The following is a 15,672-nucleotide window of genomic DNA, read 5'->3' as shown; positions in this document are numbered from 1 at the left end:
AGGAAAAAGGATATTGTATTTGAAGAAATAATTATACGTTTCTTGCTTTTTGATGAAAAAGTCTTCTCTCTGGATATTATTCCATATAGGTCAGTGTTTCTCAACCTTGGAAGCTTGAAGATTCTGGGAGTTGAAGTCCACCCATCTTCAAGCTTCCAAGGTTGAGAAACACTGATATAGGTGGTCCCCATTTAGCAACACAATTGGGATGGGCAACACTGTCACTATATGCCTTGGTCACTAAATGGAAAATCATGTGGCTTTGGCAGACTTACATCACTTCCCATTTGGTCTTTAAGTGAGTCACTGTGATCATTAAATGAGTCATCATGTGACTATAACTTTACTCCCATGTTCTTTATTAACTCTGCTTGTTGCTAGCTAGCTGGGAAGCACAGAAATGGTGATCACATCGCTGGCCCATTGCCAGTCATAAATGCTTGCTGATAAAGAAGCACTCAAATAGTGATCACATGACCGTGGGATGCTGCCATTGCTGTGAATTCAAGTATTGGTCACAAAGCTGGTTCGTTTTACAATGTTGTAACTTTAAACAGTCGCTAGACGAGGCACTTGGTAAATGAGGACTGCCTATACCAGTGTTTCTCAACCCTGGTAGCTTGAAGATGGGTGGCTGGGGGATTCTGGGAGTTGAAGTCCACCCATCTTCAAGTTTCCAAGGTTGAGAAACACTGGCCTATACTGTTGTGGCCCGCCAGTGGCCTGCGCAGATTGTTTCTGATCCCAACGACGAGGAGACTGGTGTGGTGCTGTGCCGGCAGCCTGTGCAGCCGGCGCTCGAGTCGGACAACGAGGAGGCTGAAGAAGATGTGGTGGCAGAGGCAGGGATTCAGTCAGGGCCTTCAGAACTTCCAGAGGCTCCTTTAAGTACAGAGGATGAAGAAGAGGAGCCTCTTCTCAATGCACAGGCACGCAGAGCTGCCAAAAGGCAGGAGTGGTTCCTCAGGAGGAGTAAGGCTTGGGGCTAATTGGCCAGTCCCTTAGCCTATTTAAAAAAGAACGCAGCTTGCAACAAGCTGCAGGAAACAACTTTAGTTCGCTAATCATCGCATTGGGATTTCTCTGCAACCTGGTTTCTGGGCTTTCTGCCAACTCCAGTAAGACTCTGACTATCTGTGGAATTTTGGCAGGCTGTTAAGAATGCTCATTAACAGCCGGCATTTGCTAAAACTGCGTTATTTGAGTAAACTAAGTTTTGTTCAGAGTTTGTGTGTGTTGTGTTCTTTCGGATCCGTAGCTGGGGCAGAACATATACCTATAAGTGAGAATGATTCCATTGAGAGAAAATAACCTACATCTAGAAGTATTCATGCTAATTCATGTATCTGGCAGGATGCTACAAACGCAGCAACAATTCAAGGATACCACAGAGCAAAAATAAAGTGATAAACTCCCTTGATTCTAAAATAAAATCAAACTTCTTTTGAAATTTTCACAAATAAACCATAGTCAGTCATAACCAAGTCTACTTTTCTTCATGCGGCCTCCATGTTGCAAAATTACATGTAAAAACATCAGTGGTACACACATGTAGCCGTGAAACTCTGTGTGAATACGATCCCAATTGGTGTCCCTTCTTTGAAAAGAGCTAATTTATTATTACTGTTGCTCTTTATCATTTTGATTTCTATTATTGCTTTTATAATGTCAATGTATTATAGCCCCACCAAAGCCTTTTGAACTGGACAGGCTATAAAATCTGTAAAATGAAGATGTGCATGTAAAATGTGCACAGAGTACAGGCATACAGCTGGGACTGACCGTAATAATCACTAAAAAACAAAAGATTTGAGCAGGCATCTTTAAACAATTGTCAAAAGAAAAGTAAATGATAGGCCTTAATGACCTAATTGGGACTGGATTGCAAAGCACTGACAGCCGTTGTCTTTGTCCAGGGAGCTGCCACCTGTACCACTGCCCTGCCTCTTCTACATACTCTTCCCTACTGCTACTTCCCAGCCAGCTCCTTTCACTAGACAAGGCTTTGCCAAGCCTCTCGTGTGTATCTCAGGGCTGGGACCTCACTCATTACTTGGATCTGGGGCCAGCAGGAAAAAGACAACAGTCAAGGTGGTTGACTGGGTGGTGTTCCCATGTAACACCTCTCCTGTGCGAGCTGCACTGGCTTCCGGTGGTCTTCCGGGTGCGCTTCAAGGTTTTGGTTATCACCTTTAGAGCGCTCCATAGCTTAGGATCTGATTATTTACGGGACCACCTGCTACCACCAATAGCTTTCCACCAGCCGGTATGCTCTCATGGAGAGGGGCTCCTCCGGGTGCCGTCGGCCAAACAATGTTGACTGGCGCCCCCAGGGGGAGACCTTCTCTGTGGGGCCACCTACTATCTGGAATGAGCTCCCCCCAGAGATACGGAGGATCCCGGATCTGCGCACCTTCCGTCACGCTCTCAAGACTTTTTTATTCCATCAAGCCAGCCTGGCCTAAATCTTTCCCCTTTAAAATGTAAATTTTAATTTGTTTTTAAAATTATTGGGTGTTTTAAATTTGTCTCGGCCAAATTGTTTAATTCGGTTTTATTCTGTTTTTAAATTTTGTATTTATGTGTTTTTATTCTGTGGCTGTTCACTGCCCTGAGTCCTTCGGGAGTACGGGGATATACAAATCCAATAAATGAAAATGAAATGAAATGAAATGAAAGGTCAGCTAGTGGCAGAGGAGGTAGGCAGAGGAGTGCAGAGCAATCAAAAGGACAGAGATGGGGGGGGGGAGTTGAAACACACTGTGGTTGTAAATGTTGGCCAATTGCCAACCACCAAAATTTTGACACTATAAGTATGAGGACTGGTGGTAACTACCATTTGTTCCACACTGTTATAACTTTGAGCAGTCACTGAATGAATGGTTGTTAGGCAAGGACTGCCTTGTTTATAGAATATATAAGAGAGGCAAAGAAAAGAAATTACTCACATCTTTAGGCAAAGATTTTGCAATAGCACTATGTGCCATTGGCTCAATACACAGCAGATGGATAATTTCTCGCATTGTCACATAATCTTTTGTCACATTACTTACTCCTGGGACATATCTTTCTCCTAATAAAGAACACAAAAAATATATACAAGGGATTAATACAAATAGACAGACACAAAAATAGTGGAGTGCATTCATATATTGAAGGAATCATGCTGTAAGACCAAGAATAGAGGAACAGTTTTTCACAACTGGCATAAAATGCTCCAAAACTTTGAACAAATCATAACAAGTTCTGGAATACAACAGAGAGAAGCTGTCTTGCATTTTGCTATTTTTCGTGCAAAAAATCTGTCACCTAGTGGTTTTTCTTTTCTTTTGTCAGTTGACTCTTTTTCTCTTCTGTAATAATCTCATGAAAGGAAAGGCTGGTTCTTTATATAAGTGCAGTTCTCCAAACTAGTTGTGAATACAGCGCTTCACAAGATGTACAATGTGCCAGATAAGCCCTTAATTGGAGTCAATTAACCATACACTGATAGTGTCAGGCACACTTAATAATATTGTTAAATCAATGGTCTAGATAATCATATTGTGCCACAGTACTTGGTCAATAGTAATTGTGGTTGCAAATACTGAACCTAAATTTTAGTGATGCGCAGCTGTTCAATAGGCTTAATAAGATTATTTTTTTCTATTTTCAATCACACTTTTTTTATACATAGCAAAAACGATCCCAAAAAGAAAATATAGGTAGTCCTCAACTTACGACAACAATTGAGCCCAGAATTTATGTTGCTAAGTGAGAAATTTGTTAGGTGAATTTTGTCCCATCTTACAACTTTTCTTGCCACATTTGTTAAGTGAATCACTGCAGTTGTTAAATTAGTAACATGATTGTTAAGCAGATCTGGCTTTCCCATTGACTTTGCTTGTCAGAAGGTCACAAAAGGTGATTACATGACCCTGGGACACTGAAACTGTCATAAATATGAACCAATTGTCAAGCATTTGTACGTAAATCACATACAATGACCATTGTATGTGATTTACGTACGTGACCATTGGGGACGCTGCAAAGGTTGTTAAGTGTGAAAAATGGTCATAAGTCACTTTTTTCAGCGTTGTTGTAATTTTGAACGGTTACTAAATGAATTGTGGTAAGTCGAGGACTAGCTGTATCCTCATCTTTTCTAAAAACTTTCTTACCTACAACATAGATGAGTACTTGAAGCATTTCTTCTATCAAGGTATTACATTTTTTATTGAAATCCTGTAAGATTAAAACAAATCGCATTCTTGAAACATGATTAACTGAAATAATATAGAACTATTTATAGATCACTCATCAAACAAATTCAAATTTTGAATTTCATGTCATCTAATTATGTTGCAAGCTGCAGCAGGAGACCTTGGGGGCGGGGGCAGTGTGTGTTTGTGTGTCAACCAAAAAGTGTGTTTTGAATATGAAATAAATACATAGATTAGTGTTCTTAAGTATTATCCCATGCATTTTGGTAGAAAAATATCATGTTTGGTCTATTCCAGTTCTGGCAAACAAACATGGTATACATGAAGTTTGTATGGATTACTACATAATTTGGTTTTCAACAGTAAAATGAACATAATAGTCTGTTTACCTGGTGTTTAGTTGGCACTGTCTTCTTGAAGGCATTAAGCAGTTCATACCGTTTGAGGACAAGCAAAAGAAAACTATTTGGATCCATAAATGCTGCCCCAATCTATGAGATATAAATATTATAAACAATACTAAAAAATAAGAAAATAACAGATATACAAGAAGCAGCTACTTACAAGATTAAAGATATAGTCACCTGCAAGAGAATTATGTCCTTATCATACATTTCTTCTCTACATTTAACATCCTGATAATAAAACATCTGAAAGAAAAAAAAGTTAAATATACTTTCATGCATAGAGTTTAGCTTTCATTTTTATAAACATAGAATTAGAATTTCAGTTAAAAAATGTCCAAAATAATTACAATACAAATTCTCTAGCACCTAAAATTGGACAAAAGGAAGCTGGTTTCAAGACAAGAGTTAGAATCAGTTATCTCCAGAAAATGATCCCTCTCTATTCTCTCACAATCTGTGCCAAATAATATCTCCCACTTTCTCAGTGAATAGCTTCTTATGAGGAAATGTTTGGAAACCAACCCACAAGCTCGAAGAATGAACCTTCACCCTCAAAGTTTTTTGTATTGCAGAAAGATTAGGGGACAGCTTGATTACAGGTCATCCTCAATTTATGACTTATATTTGTAAAAACAAATACATTCATGGTCATTTGGAGAATACCTGGCTGATTAGAGACAGTCCATTCCTTTTCCACATTTCTGCAGCAACCTGAGCAACCAATGCTAGGCAGCGCAAAGGATATTCTACCAACAGCTGCACTTGGAATTCTTTCTAAAAATAATGCAGAAAATATTATTTTAAAAACAATTATAATTTGCATAATTAATCATAGACAGCTGCTAAACTACTGCAAACCAATAACCTTCCTGCTGAAGATGACTTGTGGATTGGAAAATTACCTCAAAAATAGCTGAAGATTATTTTCCCTTCCCCCAAACTCAACAGGACTAGATAACACAACCACATGCCCCACAGGCCTCTCAGATTTTCCTAGCTTTTTGACCACAACAGTAGTTGTTAACAACTGGTCTTTTGTGACAAAAATGCACAGTAAACATCAGGCTGCTGTTTCTTGGCCTTTGGTTAATTACAATTTTGCATGCCACAAGTCATTGTTTTGTTTGCAATGCTATTTAAAATTTAAAAGAAATGATACATAATGTCATCAGTGAATTTAGTTGTCATCAATGTACTTATTCACCCCCTTCAATAGGTACTATTCACCACTTATATCTAGAGCCAGTGCCTAAGTGCAAGTCTATACTGAATTAGGAAAACAAAAACCGTATCCCGGTAAGATAAGATTCAATGAAAAATGATGTTTAAGTTTCGTGGATCTATTTCAAACCCACAGGGGAAGGATTACATTTTCTCTGCAGAAAGATATATATTGTACAAGGATACTTGTCAGTTCACCTCTCTCATTAAAGGCCAAAGCAGCTAACTGCCTATTAGCAGTTAGCTGCCTATTAGTTCCTTAACCATAACACATGGATTACACTGGTTTACAATGTAGGATAATTTGAAGACTGGACCTCTACTTTGTAACTCTAGTTAAAACAGCCTATGAACCCAGTGTGGAATGCAGAATTAGTCCTTTATTAATAGCTCATTACTATTCTATATTTTTTTAGCACTTTTCCTTCAAATAACTCAAAGCAGAGCATACTCTACTTCGTCCTTCAACTGTATCCAATTGTATTACTAGAACAAAGAAGAGTAAAAGTCAGCAATTGGTTGCAATAAGTTTTATATCTAGATAGTGAATTTAAACTGAAATATGAACAAAAAGATCTAGCACATTAACCACTCCACCTGACTGAACTGCAAGATACTTACCGATGAAAAAAACTCTTCAAGTCTTGAAATTATTCCAGTTTTGCTCAGCTGTATATGCAGACCTAGAAAAGACATTACCAGAGATTTTACTTTCGATTAAGGGGGAGATAAAAGACCTATTGGTTATCACTATGCATCTCAAAATTACTTATATGCAAGGTTTTTCATATCAAACATACATTTGCCAGCAAGTGATTAAGAATGTGGCACCAAATAAGAAGAAAAACATTTTAAAGACTACATCCAGGGGAATATTAAAACGTTAATAATAAAATTGTGAACATATATAAGGATATATATGATACAAGCACACACATGGATGGATAGATGAAAGGAGAGAAATATTTCCCCCCCACAAAATACACACTTAATGAATTTTAATTATTTGGCACTTAAGCTCTATTAATTGCATTTATAGGGGTCAAGCAGCCAATAATATACATGATAACAAATATACTTAAATATAACCTACATTTGAGAAATCCAAAGCCTCATTTTTATCAAATCTGACCAGACTTTAAAAGGGAAAATCAATTGTCAGCAATTATTAACCAACAGGCACTTACCAGCTAGCATCCTAGACAATGGGAGATGAATGCTCACAGGATCCATCGATACCTTGAACCGTTTGCATTCCAAAGTCTGGCCACATAAATTGATCACTGCTTTGTCCCGTGAATAATTACTGCCAGAGTTGTTACATTTCATTACTGCTGCATGGCACTCCTTATAAGCTGTAATCAAGAGCTCTTCCTGGAAATTGCATTATTTTTACAATAGTTAATGGTATGTGTAGCTCTGAATTTATGGTATAATCATAGTAGCTGTGTTTCTGCAAACAAACTTGGCGGGTACGTATATCAGTGATTAAAAGTAAAATCATGGAGTATTCAATTTTAACAAAACTCTACCTGCCCTATACTTGCTATTTTTTTTTAATGAAAAGCAAACATTTCAGTGAATTCTAGCAAAAAAAGCAACACTTTGTACCAATATTTTTTAAATTTTGGTTTTAAATGAAAATATCTATTTAACTATACTCTGAGAAATGCAAAGCTTTATGATCTATAATTCTTGAATTTATCAATAAAAAATAGTTGCATTTTCTATAGATTTGTGCAGATAGTCCTCAACTTACAATCACAATTGAGCCCAAAATCTCTGTTGCTAAGTGAGACATTGAGTTTTGCACCCTTTTATGATTTTTCTTGCCACAGTTGTTAAGCGAATCACAGCAGTTTGTAAGTTAGTAACCTGGTTGTTAAGTGAATCTGGCTTCCCCACTGACTTTGCTTGTCAGGAGGTTGCAAAAGGGGATCACATGACCTTAGGACACAAGTATGAACCAGTTGCCAAGCATCTGAATTCTGATCACATGATCATGGGGATGCTGCAAAGGTTGTAACTGTGAAAAACAGGTCACTTTTATCAAGGTTTTTGTAACTTTGAACGGTCACTAAATGAACTGTCGTAAGTCGAGGACTACCTGTAATGACTTTAAGAAATAAGGAACATTTAAAAATTTATAAACGGCTTGTTTTAACCTACAGCAAGCTACCAAAATCAGAACCTATGTGTAAAATAACAGTCTTGTAGTAAAGAAAGGCTTTTCTTTTTCCTAAGTAACAATAACTCAAGAGGCCTTTCAAAGTTAACTGCTTTTAATATTTAAATTAAATATTTCATTTTTAAGAATTCCCAAGGGGAAAAAATGAGTTACAGTAAATCAGCCACGTTGATCAAGCCTAGGGAGAGGAGTCTGCTAATAAGAAACTCCAATTATTCACATCACTGCAAGTCTTTTCTACTACCATGTTTCCCCGAAAATAAGGCCCCGTCTTATATTTTTTTGAACCCTGAAATAAGCACTTGGCTTTATTGCCATGTGCTCAAAAGCCCGATTGGGCTTATTATCAGGGGATGTCTTATTTTGGGGAAAACAGGATATGCAGCTTACATCACAGGCACACCACTCCTGAAACATCAAGAGAATGTTCTTCAACTGCATCTGGATTGTAATGGCTGCTTCCCAGTCAGGATCCACCTCAATATGCTGCCCAACTTGTCGCTTTATTTCCTCCATTCCCTGTAACAAACCAAGATCCAGACAACTCAAGTCAAAATTACTCAGACCATAAGACCATTCAGACCATAAGCTTAAATAAATAGATATGGAAGTATCAATTGAATTGAGGAAATGTTTTATTTTGAATGAAATGCGACAATGTAATAGGGCATACTTGGAGAAATCTTTGGAATTCATTATACTGAAAAAAGTTAATTTATAGTCACTTAATAGAAGCAGAGCTCTTTAGAATCATTTTAAGAGCCGTGGTGGCACAGTGGTTAGAATGCAGTACTGCAGGCTACTTCTGCTGATCACCAGCTGCCAGCAGTTTGGCAGTTCGGGTCTCACTGGCTCCAGGTTGACTCAGCTTTCCAACCTTCCGAGCTGGGTCAAGTGAGGACCCAGACTGTTGGGGGCAATATGCTGACTCTGTAAACCGCTTAGAGAGGGCTGTAAAGCAGTGTGAAGCGGTATATAAGTCTAAGTGCTATTGCTATTAAATAATATAAATGCAAACTAATAATAGAATACAGCTACACTGAAGAATACTATTAGCCACTATACTAATTACCATTTGAGTGTAATAAAAAGTACAGATTATATACTATACCTGCATACAAGTCAGAATTTTCAGAAAAGATTTGAACCCTTCCAAAAATTGTTGTCGCAATTTATTTGTCCACACAGTAGGCTTACTGATTAAGATATACCTATTGTAAGAAATAAACATTTTTTTTAAAATGTAGCAGTATTTCATAGCATGAAATTTGCAGAGCTGACTGATACTAATTTTGAGATGACTATTATCCTGGGAGATCTGAAACATGGCACAAGATAGAAAAGACTTTCTTTAAAGGGAGAAATTACTTTATTTACAATATACAAGAAGGGACTATGATTTTATGGTGACAGTAACAGCAAGATAAATATTCTTCTCCACTGTCTACGGAGATTCTCAGTCATCCAGGTCATAGTTGTCCCAAAGGTGCTTTATTTTTCCTTTTCCCAAGAGGCAACTGGACTTTCTGGTTTTTCTTTGAAGATGTTTCGCTTCTTATCCAAGAAACTTCTTCAGCTTCTTCAGAGCTGAAGAAACTTCTTCAGCTTCTTCAGAGCTGAAGAAACTTCTTGCAGCAAGACGGACATTTCGATTCTCATCATGGATAAATGGCTACAAAAGTTGATGGGAATTAGCAGAGATGGCTAAATTGACCATTTTGATCACAGAAAATAATATAAATACTTTTGTTTCTACTTGAAAACCACCTCTGGACTTTGTGCTTGAGGTGGAAAAAAATGAAACTTTGATTTTGGTTTTCATTGATTATGTATATATATAAAGTTTATTGTCATTGTATGTATATACACAGTATACCCATACAACGAAATTCACATAATACCCAGAGACCAAGCCCAACACACATTAGTTGGTTAGATTAGATTGTTGTTATAGAAATGGCTAGTTTATACTATTTGTTGTTGTTAGTTGCGAAGTTGTGTCCGACCCATCGTAACCCCATGGACAATATTTCTTCAGGCCTTCCTGTCCTCTACCATCCTCTGAAGTCCATTTAAACTCATGCCTATTGCTTCAGTGACTCCATCCAGCCACCTCGATCTCTGTCATCCCCTACTTCTTTTGCCCTCAATCTTTCCCAGCATTAGGCTCTTCTCCAGTGAGTCCTTCCTTCTCATTAGGTGGCCAAAGTATTTGAGTTTCATCTTCAGGATCTGGTCTTCTAAAGAGCAGTCAGGGTTGATCTCCTCTAGGACTGACCAGTTTGATCGCCCTGCAGTCCAAGGGACTCACAGGAGTTTTCTCCAGCACCATAGTTCAAAAGCCTCAATTTTTCGGCGCTCAGCCTTTCTTATGGTCCAACTTTCAGTTTATACTATTATGGAAAAGTAAAAAGTTGAGGTTCAATGTTAATGCCTTATTCGACAGCAACAAAGGGAGTCAAAAGTCGCCTTTTTTTCCCTTTCCCCTCGTCTTCCATGTCAGGTTGGCAATTAATCCCATTCTGCTTTTGGGTAATTGCATCTTGATTTAGAGAATGGATCGTGACTATTTCCTTGAAGTATACTTTAAGAAAATAAACCCGAAGATAGATTTTCTAAGAAAAACTCATTTATTTGTTATAAAGAAAATAAAACATCTTACTAGCTAATTAATTACATCTTGGCAAAGCTTTCCTGGCCACCTCTCTTGGCCGGAGAACAAAGATAGAGAAGAAGAAGGAATGTGGACATGCGCAGTTAGCTTAGAGATAAGAACTTGGCAAGCTACGGTAAGTCTGAAATTCAAAAATAAGAGCTCATCTGGTAAATACAAAAACGCAATGACATTCCACACTTCCCCTCTCTTCTGTTTCCTACTATTTGCTGTTGCGTTTTTGTATTTTATATTATAAACTAATAAAAATAACAGTTCAGAGCTGGAGAAGCTTCTTGGATGTCTTCAAAGAAAAACCGGAAAGTCCAGGAAAAGAGCACTTTTAGGATTCTTCTCCACTGCCACTTCACTACTTCAATGACACTGCCAGAATAATTTAATATATTTATTATTTTATTGAACGTGGTTATAAATCTTGAAAGTGCCAGATTCAAAATACTGTTCAGTTTAAGCATAGTACACATTGTTAAGATTTGCCTAACATTATAGCTGTCCATCTGCAATTTGAACTATAATGTTTATCCAGCCAATCCTGCAAGCATTGCCGGTATTCCAAGTGCTAGTTTCTGTACATCTAATTTATTCATCTATATTTGAAGTCAAGTGTAGAGGAATACCAATGTTTTAAAGAAGCAGACAAGAATCCACAAAGGTATTTGCAAGATGAAGTACTTTTATGCTTTAATAGGAAAACTTACTTAAGATCATATATAACTGCATATACTCGGCTCAATTTCTCTTGGCTGTAACCCTGGAAATTGAATTTGCCATTTTTATCCAAATATTTTGGTAGTTCTTCTAGAAGGGTCTCTGTTATGACTGTGATGACATTTTGCTTTTCAATGAGATGGCGGGCCTGAAAAGGAAAATGTATTCAAAATCTAAAATACATAAGACTGTATCTTTATTCACATCCTATTCGCATAAGAACAAAATAGAAAAAAGGAAGATAGCATAACAACCTGTCTCTATTCACCCTAATCATGTCTTTTGAATACAGGTAGTCCTCAACCTACAATTGAGTCCAAAATTTCTGTTAAGTGAGATATTTATTAAGTGAGTTTTGCCCCATTTTATGACCTTTCTTGCCACAGTTGTTAAGTGAATCACAATGATAGATTCATAACCTGGTTGTTAAGTGAATCTAGCTTCCCCACTGACTTTGCTTGTCAGAAGGTCAGAAAAGGTGATTGCATGACTTTAGGGCACAGTAATGGTCATAAGTATGAACCAGTTTGCCAAGCATCTGAATTTTGATCACATGAACATGGGGATGCTGCAAAGGTCATAATTGTGAAAAATAGTCGCAAGTCACATTTTTCAGTGACGTTGTAACTTTGAACAGTCACCAAATGAACTGTTGTAACTCGAAGACTACCTGTAGAATGGTGAATCTTAGCTGCATTCCTATCAGTCATTTTTTTTTACTATACTTTATAAAAAGTTATCTTCCATACAAGATAAAACCATCTCTCTCATAAGCCCCCTTTGTGTATTATGATATCTAGAGTTCACCATGTGAGTGCTCCTGATATCGCTTTCCTGCCCACATCACTGGAATAACATCTTTCTTCTGGAAATGTTGAATGTGAATATCAATTGAAGGAAAGCCAATGTGTATATAACTGTATGTATGCTGGCTTCCATGAAAGCTAGGACTCTAAACCTGGTGCATGAATATTTGTAGGAAAATGATCAGGGTTGAAATCCAGCAAGTTCTGACAGGTTCTGGAGAACCAGTAGCGGAAATTTTGAGTAGTTTGGAGCAAATACCACCTCTGGCTGGCCCCAGAGTGGGGTGGGAATGGCGATTTTGCAATATCCTTCCCCCAGGACTGGATAGGGAATGGGGATTTTGCAGTAGCCTTCCCCTGCCACGCCCACCAAACCACACCACACCACACCATGCCCAAGCCACGCCCATAGAACCAGTAGTAAAAAAATTTGGATTTCACCACTGAAAATGATACATTCACAGAATGTGTGCTCCAGATTTCATAATACATAGAGGGACTATGAAGAAGAGGAAAGTTTAGCTAGCTTAAAGCCTGCTTTATGTCTATGTATATGCTTGGCCCTCTTTATATCCTTGTCCTAGACAAAAACATGCCATTTATGACCACAGAAGGGAAAAATACTTCTGCTAAAGTTTAGGGGAATAATAGTATACATACCAATGTTGGTACAGTGAATATCTGAACTGAAAGTGCTGTCACAGAAAACTGCCTTTCATGATCATCACTGATATATTCTCTCTGCAAAGCTTTGTAATGCTGTGAAAACACAAATACAAAGAAAGTACTGTTTACTGACCGGATTATGATATGTAAGCAATCTGAAGAAAAGAAATTTGACAAATAAAATATCTACTTCCTCTCAGGAAGATTTACTTCACCAAAGCATGAAACTATGGTTAATAGCATTTGGGAAAATGGGAGACATCTGGAGAGCAAAATCGATGAGAATCTATGGAATGGATGGAAATTAATTTTGATTAAATTTTATTTAAATTTATTTTTAAAGTTCCATTTAATTAATAGGATTAATATAATTCAACCCACATAGTTAGTCATTTTCTCATGCTTTCATTTTAAAAATTAAGATAAAGCAGTAGATAGATTAAAATAAGCAGCAGTTTTGTGATCCGCACCAAGGCATGTAAAACCACATATGCTTCTCCGAGTTATGGTTGTGCACCACTGCCTTATAACTTGTTACAGAATACAACAATGATTAAAGTATTTATTTTTATACTACAGCTCTTTTTACCGATGAGGTAACAATTTAAATATGAAGAAAAAATTTACTATCTCCAAGTAAAGATAATACATTAGATAAATTACCTTAACAAATTCCATAGCAAAATGTTTTTTATACTCCATTTCCATAAAAAAAGTACTGAAGATTAGTTCATGTAAGATCTTTCTTGCTCCTGGAAAAATGCATAATATTTTTTTCACTCAAAAACATTTCATTACAAATTAATAGATCTTTAATAAGTACAATGCTTATATAAAAATGGAAAACCTATTTAAGAGAAAATGCTAAATTGCTATTAAAACATGAATCATCCCAGTGAGTAACCTTAGCTAAAAAGATATCACCCTTTTTAGAAACGAAATAAAGTATCTACCAAATCTGTTTTAAGCATAATAGTGGCATATTCATGAAAGTTTTGTTCTGCTGGTATTTAAACCTATGTAAGTGGAGAAACCAAATCCTTAAAGAATAGATCAAACTACTTTAGAAGGGGCAACCTATCAGGCAGATGTGGTTGAAATACCCCCCCCCCCAAATAAAGAAACTGGAAGAAGGAGAATGAATGAAAGCCTCAGAAATATCTGTAAGAGACAAGAAGTAGCAGTAGGACAGCAAAGGAAAAACTAGCAATGCCTAGTCTATAATGATCTTGTGAGTAGAAGAGACCCTGGACTGGGAAGGCAGTCCTGAAGACCAGCAGGGAGGCTGCTCAAGAAAACTGAGGGAAGATGGACACCACCCAAGTATAACTGCAGATTATGTCAAGGAAAGTCTCATGGAGTGAGATCTGATAAAGGCCATGGAGCAGCAAAAGGCTCAATGCCTCAAGCTATATCCAATAGACAATGAAAGAGCAGGAATGAAAGAGGAGCAGAAAAAGAGCTAATATTTGCTTCTTTCTGCTTCTCTCCCCACAACAAGGAGCCAGCAACCTTCTCAATGTGCACACAACTGAAAGAAGAAAGAGCACAAGAGAGTATCTATACAGTAAACAGTTTAGCACTACAGCCAACAAGACAAGGCTTGAGGTTGCCAAGACTCCAAGCTCTGATCAAGAGTAGGAGAGAGAAGGCAGAATATCATATCAAGAGAACCTAAGAGGAAGTGTCTGGTTTGACAATAGTGGAACAGAGAAAGATGTTTAAGGATCAAGAAAAGCTTACGTGGAGGTGAAAAAGAATGAATTGGTAAGCTAAGGAGGTTATTAAGTTGTTGCCAGATACAAATGAAATAATAGTATACCATTACAGAAATATAAAGTAAAGAAAAGATAAATGTGAAGTGATGGGGAATTTTTACAGCTAACCAGGGCTGTTGAGAGCAAAGAATGAAATGGAAACCAGAAGTTTAGCAAAAATGCAAAAGAAAAATGTAAAAGAAAAGTGCCAGAAATCTACAAAATACAAGATTACTATCTTAGGCTTCCCAGATAGATGCTAAATAAATTGGGTAAATAAGAACAAGTGTCTAGAAACAGAAACACATATTCATTAAATGAAAAGGCTTCATTATTAATTATTAAGTGAAATTTATTTTTGGACTATACACAGTAATAAATACTATTGTTATTTATTATTACATGTTATGCCTAGCCTTGTCAATGCCTAAAAGGATTCAATTAAAGGAAACAATGTACCTCTCACAAGGAAATACATTTGACACAATGAATAAAACAAGAAGTTAAGGATTTTGTATTATTTTCTATGACCATAACAGAAGGTTCAGCTGTTTTATTTCTTACAGGGGCCCACCAGATGCTTTTAGAAAATTCTCAGTTTGCTCTGTCCCAGTTATTTCTCAAAGATTCAATTTACCTTTATAAAGTTTTGCATCCCACAGCATCAATATGCTTATCAGACAAGGTTTCCCTGAATCAGCTTCTTCTTTTAAACATATTTTACAGAATATCTGACGAAAATCACCTAAAAGAGGAACGTATCATATGAAGGTTTAGATTACTGAAGGACTTAACTGAAATCCTTATGAAAAATATCATGCAAAAAAACCTTCACATATAACAGAAAGATATTTGAAAATGTCCTTGCTCTCATACTGAGTAATTTTATGCAATCACTTTCATGTTTACTTCTGTAATCATTTTGCAACAATAATCAATGATACAATGCAATTCCTTTGAAGAAAAAAGGTGCAAGAACTGTGGTGGTGCAGTGGTTAGAACAAAGTACTGCAGGATACTTCTGCTGGCTGCCTGCAATTTAG

The 15,672-nt window shown here is 37.0% G+C and overlaps 1 protein-coding gene across 1 annotated transcript in view; it reads right to left on the bottom strand.

Moving 5' to 3' along the window:
• Positions 1-15,672, bottom strand: part of UBR1 (ubiquitin protein ligase E3 component n-recognin 1) — a 67,569-nt gene that overhangs the window by 35,108 nt on the left and 16,789 nt on the right. The window contains exons 9-21 of the mRNA XM_070939834.1: positions 15,267-15,374; positions 13,536-13,624; positions 12,867-12,965; positions 11,391-11,548; positions 9,130-9,229; positions 8,409-8,537; positions 7,018-7,204; positions 6,452-6,513; positions 5,273-5,383; positions 4,787-4,852; positions 4,592-4,693; positions 4,161-4,224; positions 2,949-3,073 (exon numbers count right to left, since the gene is read on the bottom strand). Coding sequence (XP_070795935.1) covers positions 2,949-3,073; positions 4,161-4,224; positions 4,592-4,693; positions 4,787-4,852; positions 5,273-5,383; positions 6,452-6,513; positions 7,018-7,204; positions 8,409-8,537; positions 9,130-9,229; positions 11,391-11,548; positions 12,867-12,965; positions 13,536-13,624; positions 15,267-15,374 — 1,400 coding nt within the window. The remainder of the gene's footprint in view (positions 1-2,948; positions 3,074-4,160; positions 4,225-4,591; positions 4,694-4,786; positions 4,853-5,272; positions 5,384-6,451; positions 6,514-7,017; positions 7,205-8,408; positions 8,538-9,129; positions 9,230-11,390; positions 11,549-12,866; positions 12,966-13,535; positions 13,625-15,266; positions 15,375-15,672) is intronic.

This window comes from Pituophis catenifer, unplaced genomic scaffold (assembly GCF_029215685.1).
Source record: "Pituophis catenifer annectens isolate HBS135680 unplaced genomic scaffold, rPitCat1.0.hap2 SCAF_1, whole genome shotgun sequence".
In the NCBI taxonomy this organism is placed as follows: Eukaryota; Metazoa; Chordata; class Lepidosauria; order Squamata; family Colubridae; genus Pituophis; species Pituophis catenifer.
The sequence above is the reverse complement of the archived record's forward strand: the minus strand, read 5'-3'. Positions and strand labels throughout refer to the sequence as shown.